Here is a 14,865-nt window from a genome sequence, read left to right on the forward strand (position 1 = left end):
AAATTTTGATCAAATTGTAATTTTAAAAGTCATCTCATTCTTAGGGCCTGTTTGTGTGTGCGTTTGAGGAGATTAAAAGTATTTTTAATACTTAAAAAGTCCGTTTAAAGAAAAAAATACTCGTTTGGTAAAAATATTCAAAAAAGCTTTTAAGGGTTCAAAAAGCAAAAAAATGGCCAAAACGCACTTTTGGCAAAAATTTAAAGTGCTAAAAATGAATTTTTTGCTAAAAAATGCTTTTTGACTTAAAACTATATTTCTCAAACACGTAGAATGTCTCAAAATGCTCTTGCCTTAAAAGGAATTATAGAGATAGACCCAAGGAGTAATGACTTTTCTTGCCTTAAAAGGAATTATAGAGATAGATGCGGGATGAATAATGTTACAAGTCCCTCTTGTGTTACAATTAAACTTGTAATTTTTTCTTTTTTGACATGTCCGTCTAAGAGGGAAGGAGAGATTCAAACTAATGACCTCCGCTTTATGAGGCGTGGTCTTCAGCCGATTAAGCTACCTCTTGAGGACATTAAACTTGTAATTAATTATTACTAAATTTTGATCAAATGATAATTTTAAAAGCCATCTCGCACGAATGGGACATCGGACCTTTAGAAGTAACAAATAGACCGGCATGGTTTGACAAGTGATTTATTTCTTTATTTACCATAAGACCAAAAGAGCAGGTGGAAACCCAGACTGCCCCTATTAGAAGCACATGGGGCTTAGCTCGCAAAAACTTGTACAAATCTTTCTTATTCCAATTCCAAGCGAAGCAGAGCGAAGAGAGAGCGAGAGAGAGAGAGAGAGAGTGGCGCGTAGTTGCAATGGAAAAAACCCCAACCCTAGAAGAACAGCCCAAATCAAAGCCATCAACTTCTGAAGAAGATGAAGAAGAAGAAAACGTTGACAACGGAGACCAATACATGCCGGACGCTGCCCAAAACCCTCCTAGCTCTCCCAGTTCTGATGGCTCCGATTCCGACTCCGAAGACGAAGCTCAGCAGAACCTCCAGCTGCAGACCTTGGAGGTGGAGCTTTCGTCCAACCCTTCCAACTATGACGCTCATATCAAGGTATTCACTCTGTTTGCTTGCTAAGAAATCCCAAGAAAAGAAAATGATTTTTATATATAATCTAATAATTATGGTCTTTTTTTATTTTATTTTATTTTTTATTTTTTTTATTCTTTCTTTCTTTCTTCAGTTCGTGAGGCTTCTGCGGAAAATGGGCGACATAGAGAAACTGAGACAGGCAAGGGAAGCTATGAGCGAGCTCTTTCCACTGACACCTGCCTTGTGGCAGGAATGGGCCAAAGATGAAGCTTCTCTTGGCACCGGGTATCATCCTTTTCATTTCTATTTTCCTTTGGGAATTACTTTTGCTTACTGGGCATTTTTGCTTGTTCCATGGTTTTGCTCGTATGAGAAGAAGTGAGGAAAAGATAACCAAATAGGGAATCAAACACTGGGTTTTAAGTTTTCTGTGCATTTTGTTTTTTGGGCTATAAGTATTTTACAATCACTTACGGTCTTAGGTGCACGGCAATTAAGAATTTGGATGAAATTCAGTTTCCTTCACATACGAGTTTTAAGCTTTTTGTTATCTTTTGTGATTGTTGGTTTAATTTGTTGCTATTTTTTACCCTGACTTTGCAGGCATGAGGCTGTTCCTGCAATTGAGAAGCTTTATGAGCGAGGAGTATTCGATTATCTGGTTTGTTATGGATCTTACTAACAGAATTTGGGTTTTTTTTTCCCCCTGGTTCTTGTTATAGTATATACTGTTTAAATCCCAAGAGGTGCCATCTATTTTCTTTCTTTTACTGTGAGGCATTATATCAGGATGTATGGCACAAATTTCTTCCCCCGGCAAGTATATTGGGACAAATAACACATATTTATGTTGCTTTGGCGGCTTGAAAATTGTTTTTGGAGAGTTGGTTGTCTTTCCCAAAAATCTTGTATTCTTAATCCTGAACCATATGATTTGAAAACTTGTTCACATTTCTATGAAAAGAGAGTAAAAAAGGAACAAATTGATTAGCTGAAGTGACAACAACATGATAGTGAGGTTCACATTATAATATCAATCTATGTTTGTAGTTTGATGTCCATGTGGTCGTGAGCCATTTTGAAGGTGAAATTTTCCTTTCCTTGTTTTATGATTTTGGCACATCAGTGTTTGAACTAAATAAATTTGAATCATCTTCTAGTCTCTTCCAATTCTTAATGTGGAGAAATTAAAGCGAAAATTTACATGTGAACATTTAGAAGAATGATTCTTTTGTGGCAGTCATATTCTTGTAATGCTTTGTCAGTTCCCCAAGATGCCGAAGCTGAAGTCTTGAGAGAATTATTAAACCTCATATTTTCCACCCATGATATCAAGGTATTGCTTACAGAAGTGAGTCAATTGACTATCATGTTTTCTGATACAGTCTGTCCCTCTATGGTGCGACTACTTGAATTTTGTTCTTGAGCATGATCAAATGGTACGTGACTGTTTGCATGACGGTATTTCAAAGGCAAGAAATCTATATGAGCGTGCTCTTACAGCAGCTGGCTTGCATGTTGCTGACGGCATTAAACTATGGGAAGCATACAGGGAATTTGAGCAAGCTATATTTCAAACTATTGATCAGTCGGACATTCAGGTAAGAACTTGTTCAGAAACCTGTCTGTTGTTGTTTATATTCGTTTTTTTTTTTTTTTTTTTTGATAGGTGAAAAAGGGGTAATGATACATATTGGCCCATGCAGGTATATTCTTATTGAAATACAAAAATCTCCATGAACGTTTCAATTATGCTATTCAACATCTAAGTGGCAATGTCTCTAGCCTTTCTGCTCATGTACTCATTGTACATTTTTATTTTAAGTGTTGTCCTTGCTTATAGAAAGGGGAGAAAAAACCTGATGGTATTTCCTGATGCCACAGCCATGTAAATATCTTCTTTGAAAGCCAAGCATTAAACTCTGAACCAATTTCATATGTGTTATTATAGAACTTTGGTTCTAGGCTACTAATAGGATTTCATCAAGTGTATTGACAGTTTCAAGGATACTTACAGCCTAGTGATAAGTGGCTATGATCGTTGAAGGAGAAATTGGTGATCACAGTAGGCTTATTTTGATTTTATAAACTAGGACCTTTCATTTCTTATGAAATAAATAGAAATTAGAAGCAGGAATTGATGTTTTTTAGTTGAAAAGTTTTAGAATAATAAATTTTGAAGGAATTAGAATAATTTGGAGGAAGATTTATTGCAGGGAATATAAATTTTGTGACTACGTTAGTAGTATTGAGGCAAATAGAGTGGTTATCAAGGGTTGATAGAATGGATTATTGTGGGGGCTTCATGGCGTATCCTGCATAATGTTTAACCCTTTGTCCTCTATGATGTGCATTGCTTATCATAAACCCATAATTCAATCTGACATTACAATTTTTATTTTTTATTTTTTTATTTTTTTTAAAAAAACCTAAAAGATGGCAAGGGGTGAAAGGTTTTCCTCTTAGCCGTCATTCTATGTACATCTTGCACTATTGTGAAACTAACCACTTTTGGAGATTTGCTATAGTCGGGAGTTTAACTAGTGTTGCTGGTAGAAGACACCTATTTTTGAAGGCATGAGGATTCAAGACAATCTTAGGTGGAAAGGATCGCGTAGGCTCCCCATAATTATATACAATGGCTTAAACTTGACATTATCCATTTTCAAACTTTAAACTAGCTCCATCATAGACACAAATTTTTTCCAGTTCTGGTTTATTTTGAAGGAATGGTTGCTATTGGGACCATGCCTTCCTGCCTTAAGCGGCCAAATACATGGGACAGTAAGTGTAATGCCCCGGTCCCACATTTGGAAGATGAGGAGTAGCCCACATAGAGTGAGTGGTTTATAAACATAGTCATGAGTGTTAAGTCCCACATTGCTTAGTTACTAGGTGAAATTGAGTTTGATAAGAGATTTTAGGGAAATTTCAAATTGACTAGTTCTTTTGAGGTGATAGCTCAGATGTGGCTAACGCTTTTTTCTGGGTTGTTACAAATGGTATCAGAGCCACCTAGTAACGCCATGTGGTACTCGAGCAGTACATGACTTAGCCCTGACAAGGATGCCAGGGGTTTAAGGAGAGAGTTTGTAATACTCCGGTCTCATATTGGGAAGATAAGGAGTATCCCACATAGAGTGGGTGGTATAAAAAAATAGTCATAAGTGCTAGGTTTCACAGTGCTTAATTATTAGGTGAAAACTAGGCTTTATGAAGGATTATAGGGAAGCTCCAAATTAACTAGTCATTTTAAGGTGATAACGCAGATGTGGTTAGCGTTTTTCTCTGGGTTGTTACAATAGGTGTGTTTCATATTATAAATGAGTTACTCTTTCTTGTTGGAAAATGAATCCTAGGTTATCTCATGTATCTAAGTTATGTCACTTTATTGGTTTACATAAGTGGCTTTGCTTTTATGTTCCTACTCCATTTACTTGAGTTGTTGCAATATTTTTGGAGAATTGTACATTCAGAAGACTCGACTGTGATTTGAGTTTAATGCTTCAATGATAATAGTGTCTTTTTTTTTTTTTTTTTTTTAATGCTTTGATAACTGTACTCATCACTTCCTAGTTGTTTTATTATTTGATTAGGAAATTCTATGGCGTTGGATGAAAATCTGCTGTAATGCAACGAATTACATTTTTTTTTCTTGCATGATCTATGTGTAAGAGACTTTTTGTATGTTGCAGGCAAAAGAAAAGCAGATTCAACGCATACGAACTATATTCCACCGTCAGTTGTCTGTGCCTCTTGTTAACATGAGCTCAACGCTTCAGGCTTATAAGGCTTGGGAGATGGAACAAGGAAATGTTCTTGACGTTGAATCTAGTGATCTGGATGCCATTTCTTCTCATGTTGCCTCAGCTTACAAGAGAGCCTTGGAGGCGTATAATGCTCGTGTTCATCTCGAAGAACAGATTTCAAGGCAGGATATATCTGAGGCAGAGAGACTCCAACAATTCATGGTATATAGCCTATAAAACCTGCATTTTATTAGCACTTGTAATAAATAGAAATTATATTTTACTGTCTCTTTCCTCTGCAGTCTTTCCATTACTTAAAGTACCCTTAAAATGTCTTTTTTATTTATTTATTTTTTATTTTTGGTGGTGAAGTATCATTTGTTCATTTTTTTCTTTTTTTTTTTTCCCAGCATAACGCCAGTAGTTCTAAAAACATGATTTTGCAGATCTACTTGAAATTTGAACAGTCTTCTGGAGATCCAGCCCGGGTACAAGTTCTGTATGAACGTGCTATTACTGACTTTCCTATAGCAAGTGACCTTTGGCTTGATTATACTCGCTATTTGGACAAAACCTTGAAGGTTTTCCCTCTTAATTTGTTAATATCATACTTTCCCGAGGACAGTTATTTGCAGTCCAAGTCCTCATGTATTTCTTGTTCTTCAGGTAGGCAATATTGTTAGAGAGGTTTATTCAAGGGCCACGAAGAATTGTCCCTGGGTTGGGAATCTTTGGGTTCGATATTTGCTCTGCTTGGAGCGTGGCCGTGCTTCTGAGAAAGAATTAGCTGCTGTATGTTTCAGTTGGTACATTTTCATTGGAGCAAATGTTCTTTGATTGGAGTTCATTTTTTTTTTCTTTTCTTTTTTTGAATTTTAATGATTAACAAGTAGTGCAGTCAAACTTTGTTTTATGAAATGGTTAGTAAGAAAAATATGCCACTGCTGGTTAAGAGACAAATGCAACTTTATGTTCCAAGTTGCATTTGTCTTTCCAAACCTCAATTACGTTAGCCATTTTACTAAAAAAAAAATTACAGACCAATGACATAAATATTATGGAAGGCAATTTTTTTAAATCAAGCTTAAAGTAGGCTTTAAAAATTGTAGCACCCAAAGTTCATTTTGCCCCCTAACCAATGTAGAGTTTCCACGTCTTACTTCCAAGTTACCAGGTTATTTTGTTTATTGGGTATAAGAAAGTCTTGAGTCATTTGCTCATTGATTTCAGGTCTTTGAGAAGTCGCTGCAATGCACCTTTTCAACCGTTGAGGAGGTATAATCTCTTAATTACTTTTTATGTGTTAACATAAACATTTTCTTGTAATTTGTTGTGCCTGGATTGGTACATAAACACATGCATGCATGCACACATCTGTGTACTGACTCTACCTTTGATTACTGGACCTTGTTATTTCAGTACCTGGATCTATTCCTCACTCGAGGAGACGGCCTAAGACGAAGATTCTTACTTAATGGTGAAGCAGAGGATGCCTTGAATTATTCAATAATAAGGGAAACCTTTCAGGTTCTGTCTTTTTTTTTTTTTTTTCCTTCCTGCCCTTAAATTCTTTTTATCTCTGGTTAAGTATAACTTTGAAGCTTCCTAAATAGATATGAAGCTTGCCTTATGTATCAATTATTTATTAAAAAAAATTCTGCAGTGCTTTGCTTCCCTAAATGTCTTTTCTTCTTTCATCATTAGTGTAGCTGGCAAGATCTTCAAAATTTCAATTATATTTATTAAATTTTTAAGGGTGATCAAATTATTTGCTATGATTTATCAATAAGATAAGATTATATATAATGGAAGGTTATGAGTTCTACTTGCGTTTTATGACCCTGTTGGTATCTTGTGGTCTATTGGGTGGGGGCTGGCCATAGTGGAGTAGGATGTTGTTTGAATTCAATTATTTGTAGATACTACCCGATGTATATGATTCATGATTTTGAGGTGGTCACCAAATTGATTTTGGGACATTTGTTTGTGCATCTACTCCCTTGGGCTTTTGGTCCTCATTGGGTTCTGTGGGTTAAGTGACAAAAGCTTTCACTGTTTTGAACTTTATAAAACTTTGATATACACACACACACACACACACAGAGATACTTTGAGAACTGAAATCTTTAGTTATTTTGAACTTTATAAAACTTTGATATACACACACACACACACACACTTAGATACTTTGAGAACTGAAATCTTTAGTTTATTTTTATCTTCATTTTTTTTGGAAAGTAAAAAAGTATTTCGATTTTTATTGACAGTGCCTTGAACTCTTCTAATTTTATTTACTTGCAGAGCGCATCGGATTACTTATCACAGCACTTGAAGAATACAGAGGGTTTGGTGCGTTTACATAGTTATTGGGCCCGTTTAGAGCTAAATCTGGGAAAAGATTTAGTTGCAGCTCGTGGAGTTTGGGAGAGTTTGCTTAAGATCTGGTTTGACCATATCTTTTTCCTGCCATATACAGAACATTAGACACTTTGTTGTTTTACTTTCTGTCACTTCTCAAAGTTTGCCATCAACTTGCTTCTTGTTTTCACAGTGGTTCAATGTTGGAAGCCTGGCAAGGTTATATAGCAATGGAAATTGAATTGGGCCATATAAATGAAGCTAGGTCCATCTATAAGAGATGCTACAGTAAAAGATTCCCTGGGATTGGTTCAGAGGTATAACTGATTTTCTATTTCTTTTATGAAACCTTTTGCATCACCTTTTCATTTAGTAGTTTGTTTTCTAGTTCCTCTATTTGAATAGGGATCTGCATGTATAGCAGTCACAGATATTTTACATACCATATGCATTAGTTTAATAGTGACACAAGTAACCTATGGGTGTTTTTTATTTGTTGAAAAGTATATTAATTGTTGAAAACTAGGCAGGGTTCATGGGTAATAATTTTAAACCTAGTAGTGGAATTGTAGTCTTTCTCATTAAGTGGAATAGTGAGTAGAAGAAAGGAAAAAACAATATAGAATAAAAATAAATGCCATGCATAAGAATGAAAATATCCTATAGGTTTAGAAGATACTTAAAAGTAAACCTTTGCTTTTGGGGGGTTGTACCTAAGGCAGTCTAAATGTCATCAATTTTTTTCCCCTATAACTGGTGTATGAGTTAGGTTTTTGACTTGATGGAGGTGGTTGGTTACTTTCATATCTGCCTTTAGCTTGATTGTTTTGTTTTCGTCTTCCACTGCTGTTTTTTGCCAACTGTCTCTATTTGGTCTGACCCAAAATTCCATGAATGTTCTTACCACTTTGATAAGGCAATATTGTTGCTTTCATATCTGCCTTTAGCTTGATTTGCTTTGTTTTCATCATTCATTATATTTGTTCCAACTTGAAATTCCATGAATAGTCTCACTATAATAAGTCAATACTGTTTCCTTTCTTATGAGTTCTATAGAGGTTTAGTTCACTTGCCATGTAATATATTTTGGACTAGATGATATCTTCCCTTCCTAAAAAACAGAATGATTCAGGACATATGCCATTCTTGGTTACGCTTTGAGAGGGAGTTCGGTACGCTGGAAGATTTTGACCATGCTGTACAAAAGGTAAATTCCTTTCTTCTGCCGTTTCAATTTGACTGTTTATATACAAAATTAGCACCATGTTTGTATATTGTAAGTGATACACATGAATGGTTTAGGTAAATCCAAATATGTAGAATAATGTGCTGCAGTTTCCAATAATGGATGTGGAGGTTATCTTTAATAAACCATAACTTTTTGATCCTTTCATCATCGAAGAGAACTTTTTTGACCTTTGCTGGTTGCATAGTGAGGTTTCTCTTTTCCCTAGGTTATATATATATTCTACTTTTGGACTAGCATGTTTTGCAAAATGGATCCGGTTTTGTGTTTAGGTTCCTTTGAAGTTGGGCAAAATCTGAAATGGACATGACTAAGTACCAAAAGCAAATGGAATCCTGACAATCTTGTTTGATAATTCAGAAATCTATTCCACTCAAACTGAAGCAGTGAATCAGTATATTAATCCTGTATTGATGTTGATTGTATATTTATCTCTACACTCATCTTCTTGCTTTGCAATTTTCTCTCTTTTGCTTGCTTAGGTTGCCCCTCGCCTGGAAGAGCTACAGTTCTTTAGGTTACAGCAGGAATCCAAATCAACAAATGAGAGGGAAAATCCTCTTAAGAAGAATGCTCGTGAAAAGAGAAAGCCAGTTTCAGACTTAAATCAAGAACAGTCTCTGGCAAAGCGGCAAAAAGATAACGCTAAAAATCCAAAGAAAGTGTATGGGAAGGATAAACCCCAAGAGTCAAACTTAGTTGAGTCGAACAAAGTGGAAGAGATCAAAGTAAATGTGGATAAGGAAAATAGAAGAAAGGAACAACAGATGAAAGATACCACCACTGCAAAAACTAAAGTATACAAGGACCAGTGCACTGCATTTATATCAAACATGAACCTTAAGGCAAGTAGAAATGTTTCTTCTCAATCTTGCGGTAGACTCCTGAATTTATTATATTGATGTTACAAATTTGCAGGCAAATGATGAAGACATCCGTAATTTCTTCAGTGATGTGGGTGGAGTACAAGATATTCGAATACTACTTCACAAGTTTACTGGAAAATCAAGGGTCTCTTTCTCTCATCCTTTGTTTCTTTTGATCTTGTTATGCGTTTTAAACCTTCAAATACACACTTCATTCTAGTACTTTTGTTTGCAGAGGCATCACAAGCGAGTTTCCTATCATAGTAGGTTTACATCAAGGATTAGCATTGAGATTTTATCTCTTTGCATTGGTTATGATTTGCCGTACTCAATCAATAGAGGTTCCCATTGCATATGCTTTATGCGGATGATTATTAGTTGATGAGACTGAAGTCGAACTTGACCCTAAGTTGAAAGTTTGGAGGGATACTGTATAGTCTAAAGGTTCTAAGAAGGGAAAACTTCACTTAACTCGTTTGAACTTTCATCGTTTTTGCAATCACTCCCCTAAAATTGAAGAACCAATTTAGTGTATCCAATTTTAAAAAGTTTGCAATGTCACCCATTTGTTAGGGTTTTTTGTTAAATCCTAATTACCCTATATATATATATATATTAAAAAAGGGGTATTTTGGGAATTTCTAAGGCCTTTGTTAGGATTTAACCTCAAACCCTAACAGATGGGTGACATTGCAAACCTTTTAAAGTTGGATACATTAAATTGAAAGTTTTTGAACTTTAGGGTTGGATTGCAAAAGCGATGAAAGTTTAGCAGAGTTAAGTGAAGTTTTTTCGACTAAGAATGATTAAAACTTAGTATATGGAGCGCAAATATAGTAAAGATACAATTTTAAATGGGACAGATGGTAAAACTTGATGGTCAAAAGAGGTACCAAGAAGTCATCATTTTCACATTCTTTTACAAATGATTTGTGAGGGTAGAAAGATTTGAGGAGGATGTAACTCATGGAATAAGAGTAGGGTGGGTGAAGTGGAGCAGTAAGTCGGGTATTATGTGATCATATAATACTTATTAAAGGAAATGTTCTATTTGACTGCAATAAGATCAGCTACGCTCTATGATATGGGAATGTTTGAATGTTAAGAAGCAATATGTACAAATGTTAATGTTAAGACGGTTGAATGTGAATACTAGGAAGATAAGATAAAAAATAAAGTCAGCTATTCAAAGATAGAAGTGATTCATGTTGAGGAAAATATGTGGGAGACCCATTTAAAATGTTTTGACCATGTGCAATTGAGACCCGTTAATGTACTGGTGAGAGAGTAATCTATTTAGGTTGATAGAGTGAAAAGAGCTTGAGAGAGACTTAAAATAACATGGATAGTAGTAGTAATATGTTCAATAGAAAGACTGACTAGTGGCATTTCATCTCATTCAAATGCATTTTACACAGATGTCTTGTCATGCTATCAAGCTTCATGAAACTCATTTTATCCTAAGTTTCTGGTGTGGTTTTTGGGCCATTTACAGTAGTAGTTTCTCTTAACTATGCTCCTTGTGTATCTATAATAGTGTGATCTCTGTACTGTACCTAGGGTTGATGCTTCTTAGTAATGTTGTAAATAATACGACTTGGACAAATCAGGCTTTATTATACTTAAACTTTGACTGGGTATCCGTAGTGAGACACTGTGTTAGGTTCAGTTTTAATGGGTAACATAGCCGAGGGTTGTGTTTCAACATCTTTTCTATTTTTTATTTTTGGAACCAGATGGTCAAGATTAATTGGACATGTTCCATATGACAAAAAAGTGAAGTGCCCTATTAAAACGATATTGCCATTTAAATTTGTGGTAATAGAATTCAAGCTAATAGACGATGCAGAATATTAAAGCTTAATATACTTGTATAAGAAAATTGGGTAAAGGTCTCTCTAATGGTGGTGCTCTTTTAACATGCTTTGGTTTTGACTTGTGTCGACAATGTTGCATTGTGATGTTTAATTTTATTTATTTTTTCTTAAATTGACTTGTGAAGGGACTAGCATATGTGGATTTCTCAGATGATGCACACCTTGCTTTAGCTGTAGCAAAGAACAAACAGATGTTACTTGGAAAGAGGTTGACTATTGCTCGGTCAAATCCAAACAAAAGCAGAAAAGATTCCTCTGGCCGTGATAACCAAATGGAACATGGTAGGTTGATGTATTTATATTGTTTATTTACCATGTGCGCATGTCAGGGCAAGCATGATTGTGCGTGCGCACCTGAGTGTGTGGTAATGCTTGAAACATTTTGTGTCAATTTCGTTAATTGCAGAATTAATTGTCCCTTATCACAGTTTAAAAATGTTGAGTGTATGACAGCGCTTGCATGCCTTTGTGCCAATTTTTGTAGTCACGCAGTTTTTTGTTCTTTAGTACAAACATTTTATATCGCATATAACTTTCCAATATCAGACGGGTGACGGGTGCAAAATTTGTGTTAAAGATGGTTTAAGTATCACTATATTAAGATTGATTTTCTAGAAAAAGTTATAAATGATGGAGAAACTTTAGAGAGGACGAGCAAGAGAATGAATGGAGTTTGTAGTGTATCTGGGAGAGAGAGTATACAACTCTGGATTCATATAAAGCACAATGTTGGGACTAGACCTGTCATCTTAACATATCATGCTATAGTTATATGTTTTTGCTTTTCTTGGTTGATTTCAAACTCAGGTTCAATTCTTAAAAACAGTTTCACTTCCATCAACTTACATAATTGTCACATGAGGCTTATTGCACACATCAAATGTTTAGTGAATATTTTTGCATCTCTGGACTTCACTGGACTTGTAATTTTTTTTTTTTTTTTCCCACGTTTTCATGTTCTGTTTATTGTTCTGCTTTTCATTGAAGCTTTCAATCCTCATTGGTGTTCTGTATTTAGTGGTCCTGATGTTTTCCCTTCTATGCTATTGGTTTGGTCCTGCTCCTTCGTGTAATATTTTCCTCACTTCTGAAGTTAAATTGGCAGTGCATGCTGGTGGTGGGGGATCTGCCTCTAATGAATCTGCATCACAATCTGCTGCTCATAAGCGTGGAGGTGACGATTTCCAGATTAAGGGGAAGAACACATTTGCAGTGCCCAGAAATGTTAGAGCACTTGGTTGGACTGCAAATAAACCCAAGATTGAGGAGGGAGATGAAAAGCCGAAGTCCAATGACGAGTTCAGAAAAATGTTAATGAAAAAATAATGTTACTGTTCTAGGGCTCACGACTTTAACTGCGTGAATGACAAGTCTCTATACATAACAGAGTAAGAATGTGGTGGTTTGGAATTTCACAAGTTTTGCTTTGTCAGCAATTTTTCCACTTTATGCAGTTGCTAAATTGTATAAGCAAGGGCTGAAAGCTTCCTCCGGATTTTAAGCTTAAACTAGAGTTCTGGAAGGAACCTTGGACTAGAGTTAAAAGCTTCAAACATTAACTGTAGAAGCAGAATCTTCACTCGCCCAACGAAGACTCTTGTATGCAGAATATTAAGCTTAATATGCTTGTATAAGAATATTAAGCTTTTAACTCTAGTTGAAGGTTCCTTCCAGAACTTAGCCCTTGCTTATACAATTAGAGTGAAGATTCTGCATGGTCCTTCCAGCCAGATTTTAATTCGCAGTGGGCCTCAAGTAGAGTGAAGACAGATAGAGATACCATAGCAAGGACCTAGTTCCATTTGGGCCCAAGACAAATCCTCACCAACTACCTCAGAATTATATATATATATATATATATATATATTAACCTACTCCTGACTTAGGGCTTGTTTGGGTGTGCGCTTTAGAAGTCTAAAAGTGCGTTTAACATTCAAAAAGTTCGTTTAAAGAAAAAAGTATTAGTTTGATAAAAAAATTAAAAAAACTTTTAAGGGTTTAAAAATAGTTAAAACACACTATTTGACAAAAGCTTAAAATAAAATTTTTGTCAATTTTTGACTTAAAACTCTTTCTTCACAGCATCAGGCCCCATTGGCAATTGGTACTATGAATATTCCTCCAAGCCTTCCAACTCTCCCAACTTTATTCTCGTAAGTTTATATTGCTCATCTATATATACTTCATTTTCCCTGCATTGAATTTATGGTAATTCAGTACATGACTGGAGCATAAATATTTTACCACCTTCAACGTCACTCCATATAATCTTCTTGGAAGACTAATAATGTAGACAAATTTTATTAACATATAGTCTGGCTGGTTCCATGGAAATCTCACAAATTGTATGAGAAAATTTCCCAGCAAATTTAATTTCTTCTTTTTTGTTAAAGAAATTGGGTCACTATTGGTGGTGATTTTGATGGGTTTCTGGTGTGCCTTCCACAATCTTAATGCCCAACAACAAAAAGAAGCATGAAAACTAAGTCATCAGGTGTTGGTGCAGAGAGAGAGAGAGAGAGAGGGAGGGAGAGCAGGTATAGGCTGTGGATGGGATCAGAAAAAAGGTCAGTTTTCTTTACCTTGAAAACCTAAATTCCATCAATGCAATGCACATGTGGGTGAACAGTGAAAGAAAAGCTTTTCCTTCCTTTTTTTACCTCCATTATTTATTTTATTTTATTTTATTTTTTTTTGACATGTTTACCTCCATTATTCAATTCACTCCATTTCTTTCAGGGTTTTCTTACACGCCACATCTATTCCAATTAACATCTTTACCCCAAAACAAACCCGAAAAATAAATATAAAACCCATATTATATATATATATATGATGGTAACATCGTTGTCATGCATATTGGGATTTACACCTGGCCGACAAGCTAGCCCACGCGCAATATGATTGGCCATAAAGGCCTTTTTGGCGCGTCCATGTACTTTCCCTTGTTCACTTGCAGAGGTTACCCACAAGCCACAACCACAACCACAACCACAAGGGGAAAAAAGATGCATAGAATGGCAAGCCAGTATAGGGGAAGTACTCCCCTCCCTCTGCTGCAACACTGCCATGGCTAATGTCTCATGTCCTTCTTCTCAATCAACAACCGGCAGCTTCAATACAACAGATGTGTACATACTATTGGCCGAGGAACCAATTTCTTGTGGTGGGTATGCCCCTATTCAATATATACATCACATAAAGCTGCTGCTCACTAGGAGAGATATATATAATTTTTTAAAAATGTTAAACCATGAACACAAATGTGTATGTATACACTTATGGTGCAAAGATTATAGAAAAAAGAGACTTCTTGTACATGTAATTTGCAAAAAGAAGAAGCTAGGGAAATAAGAAATTAGAAATAAGATTGGAATTAGAGGGTGGGACAAAATAGTGATGCAGAGAGAATTAGCTAGGGGGTGAGCTTCCTAACAAAAGCGCAAAAGATGAGAATGAAGAGACTAAGAAGACAAAGCTTTTGGACCGCTCATACGGCATTTAAGCATGCGATCTCAGTATCTTTTTGTCTATACTCTCTTCTCCCTATCTCCATAATCATCATAACTTGAGAGTCATGCATCATATATTGCTTTTTGCATCGGCAACCACTAACAACAACCAAATATGCACACCCACCCCCAATACAGATACAAACAGACACAGAGAAAGACACACGTCAATTGTCATCAAATTCTTGTCAAGCAAATAAAGGCA

The 14,865-nt window shown here is 35.7% G+C and overlaps 1 protein-coding gene across 2 annotated transcripts; it reads left to right on the forward strand.

The window, feature by feature from the left end:
- Window positions 1–724: 724 nt before the first annotated feature.
- On the forward strand, window positions 725–12,580 carry LOC132177354 (uncharacterized). 2 transcript variants are annotated; one of them, XM_059589626.1, is made up of 16 exons: window positions 725–1,073; window positions 1,204–1,337; window positions 1,656–1,713; window positions 2,438–2,653; window positions 4,748–5,023; window positions 5,248–5,382; window positions 5,468–5,593; window positions 6,032–6,076; window positions 6,221–6,328; window positions 7,103–7,245; window positions 7,353–7,476; window positions 8,292–8,366; window positions 8,888–9,250; window positions 9,324–9,416; window positions 11,274–11,430; window positions 12,242–12,580. In XM_059589626.1, the coding sequence occupies exons 1-16, from the start codon at window positions 825–827 to the stop codon at window positions 12,472–12,474; spliced, it is 2,535 nt and encodes an 844-aa protein (XP_059445609.1). In that variant the 5' UTR covers window positions 725–824; the 3' UTR covers window positions 12,475–12,580. The 2 variants fall into 2 exon arrangements, with proteins under 2 accessions (XP_059445609.1, XP_059445610.1); XM_059589627.1 differs by having other exon boundaries at window positions 729–1,073; window positions 12,254–12,580.
- Window positions 12,581–14,865: the final 2,285 nt, after the last annotated feature.

The sequence above is a fragment of the Corylus avellana genome, chromosome ca4 (assembly GCF_901000735.1).
Source record: "Corylus avellana chromosome ca4, CavTom2PMs-1.0".
Taxonomy (NCBI): Eukaryota; Viridiplantae; Streptophyta; class Magnoliopsida; order Fagales; family Betulaceae; genus Corylus; species Corylus avellana.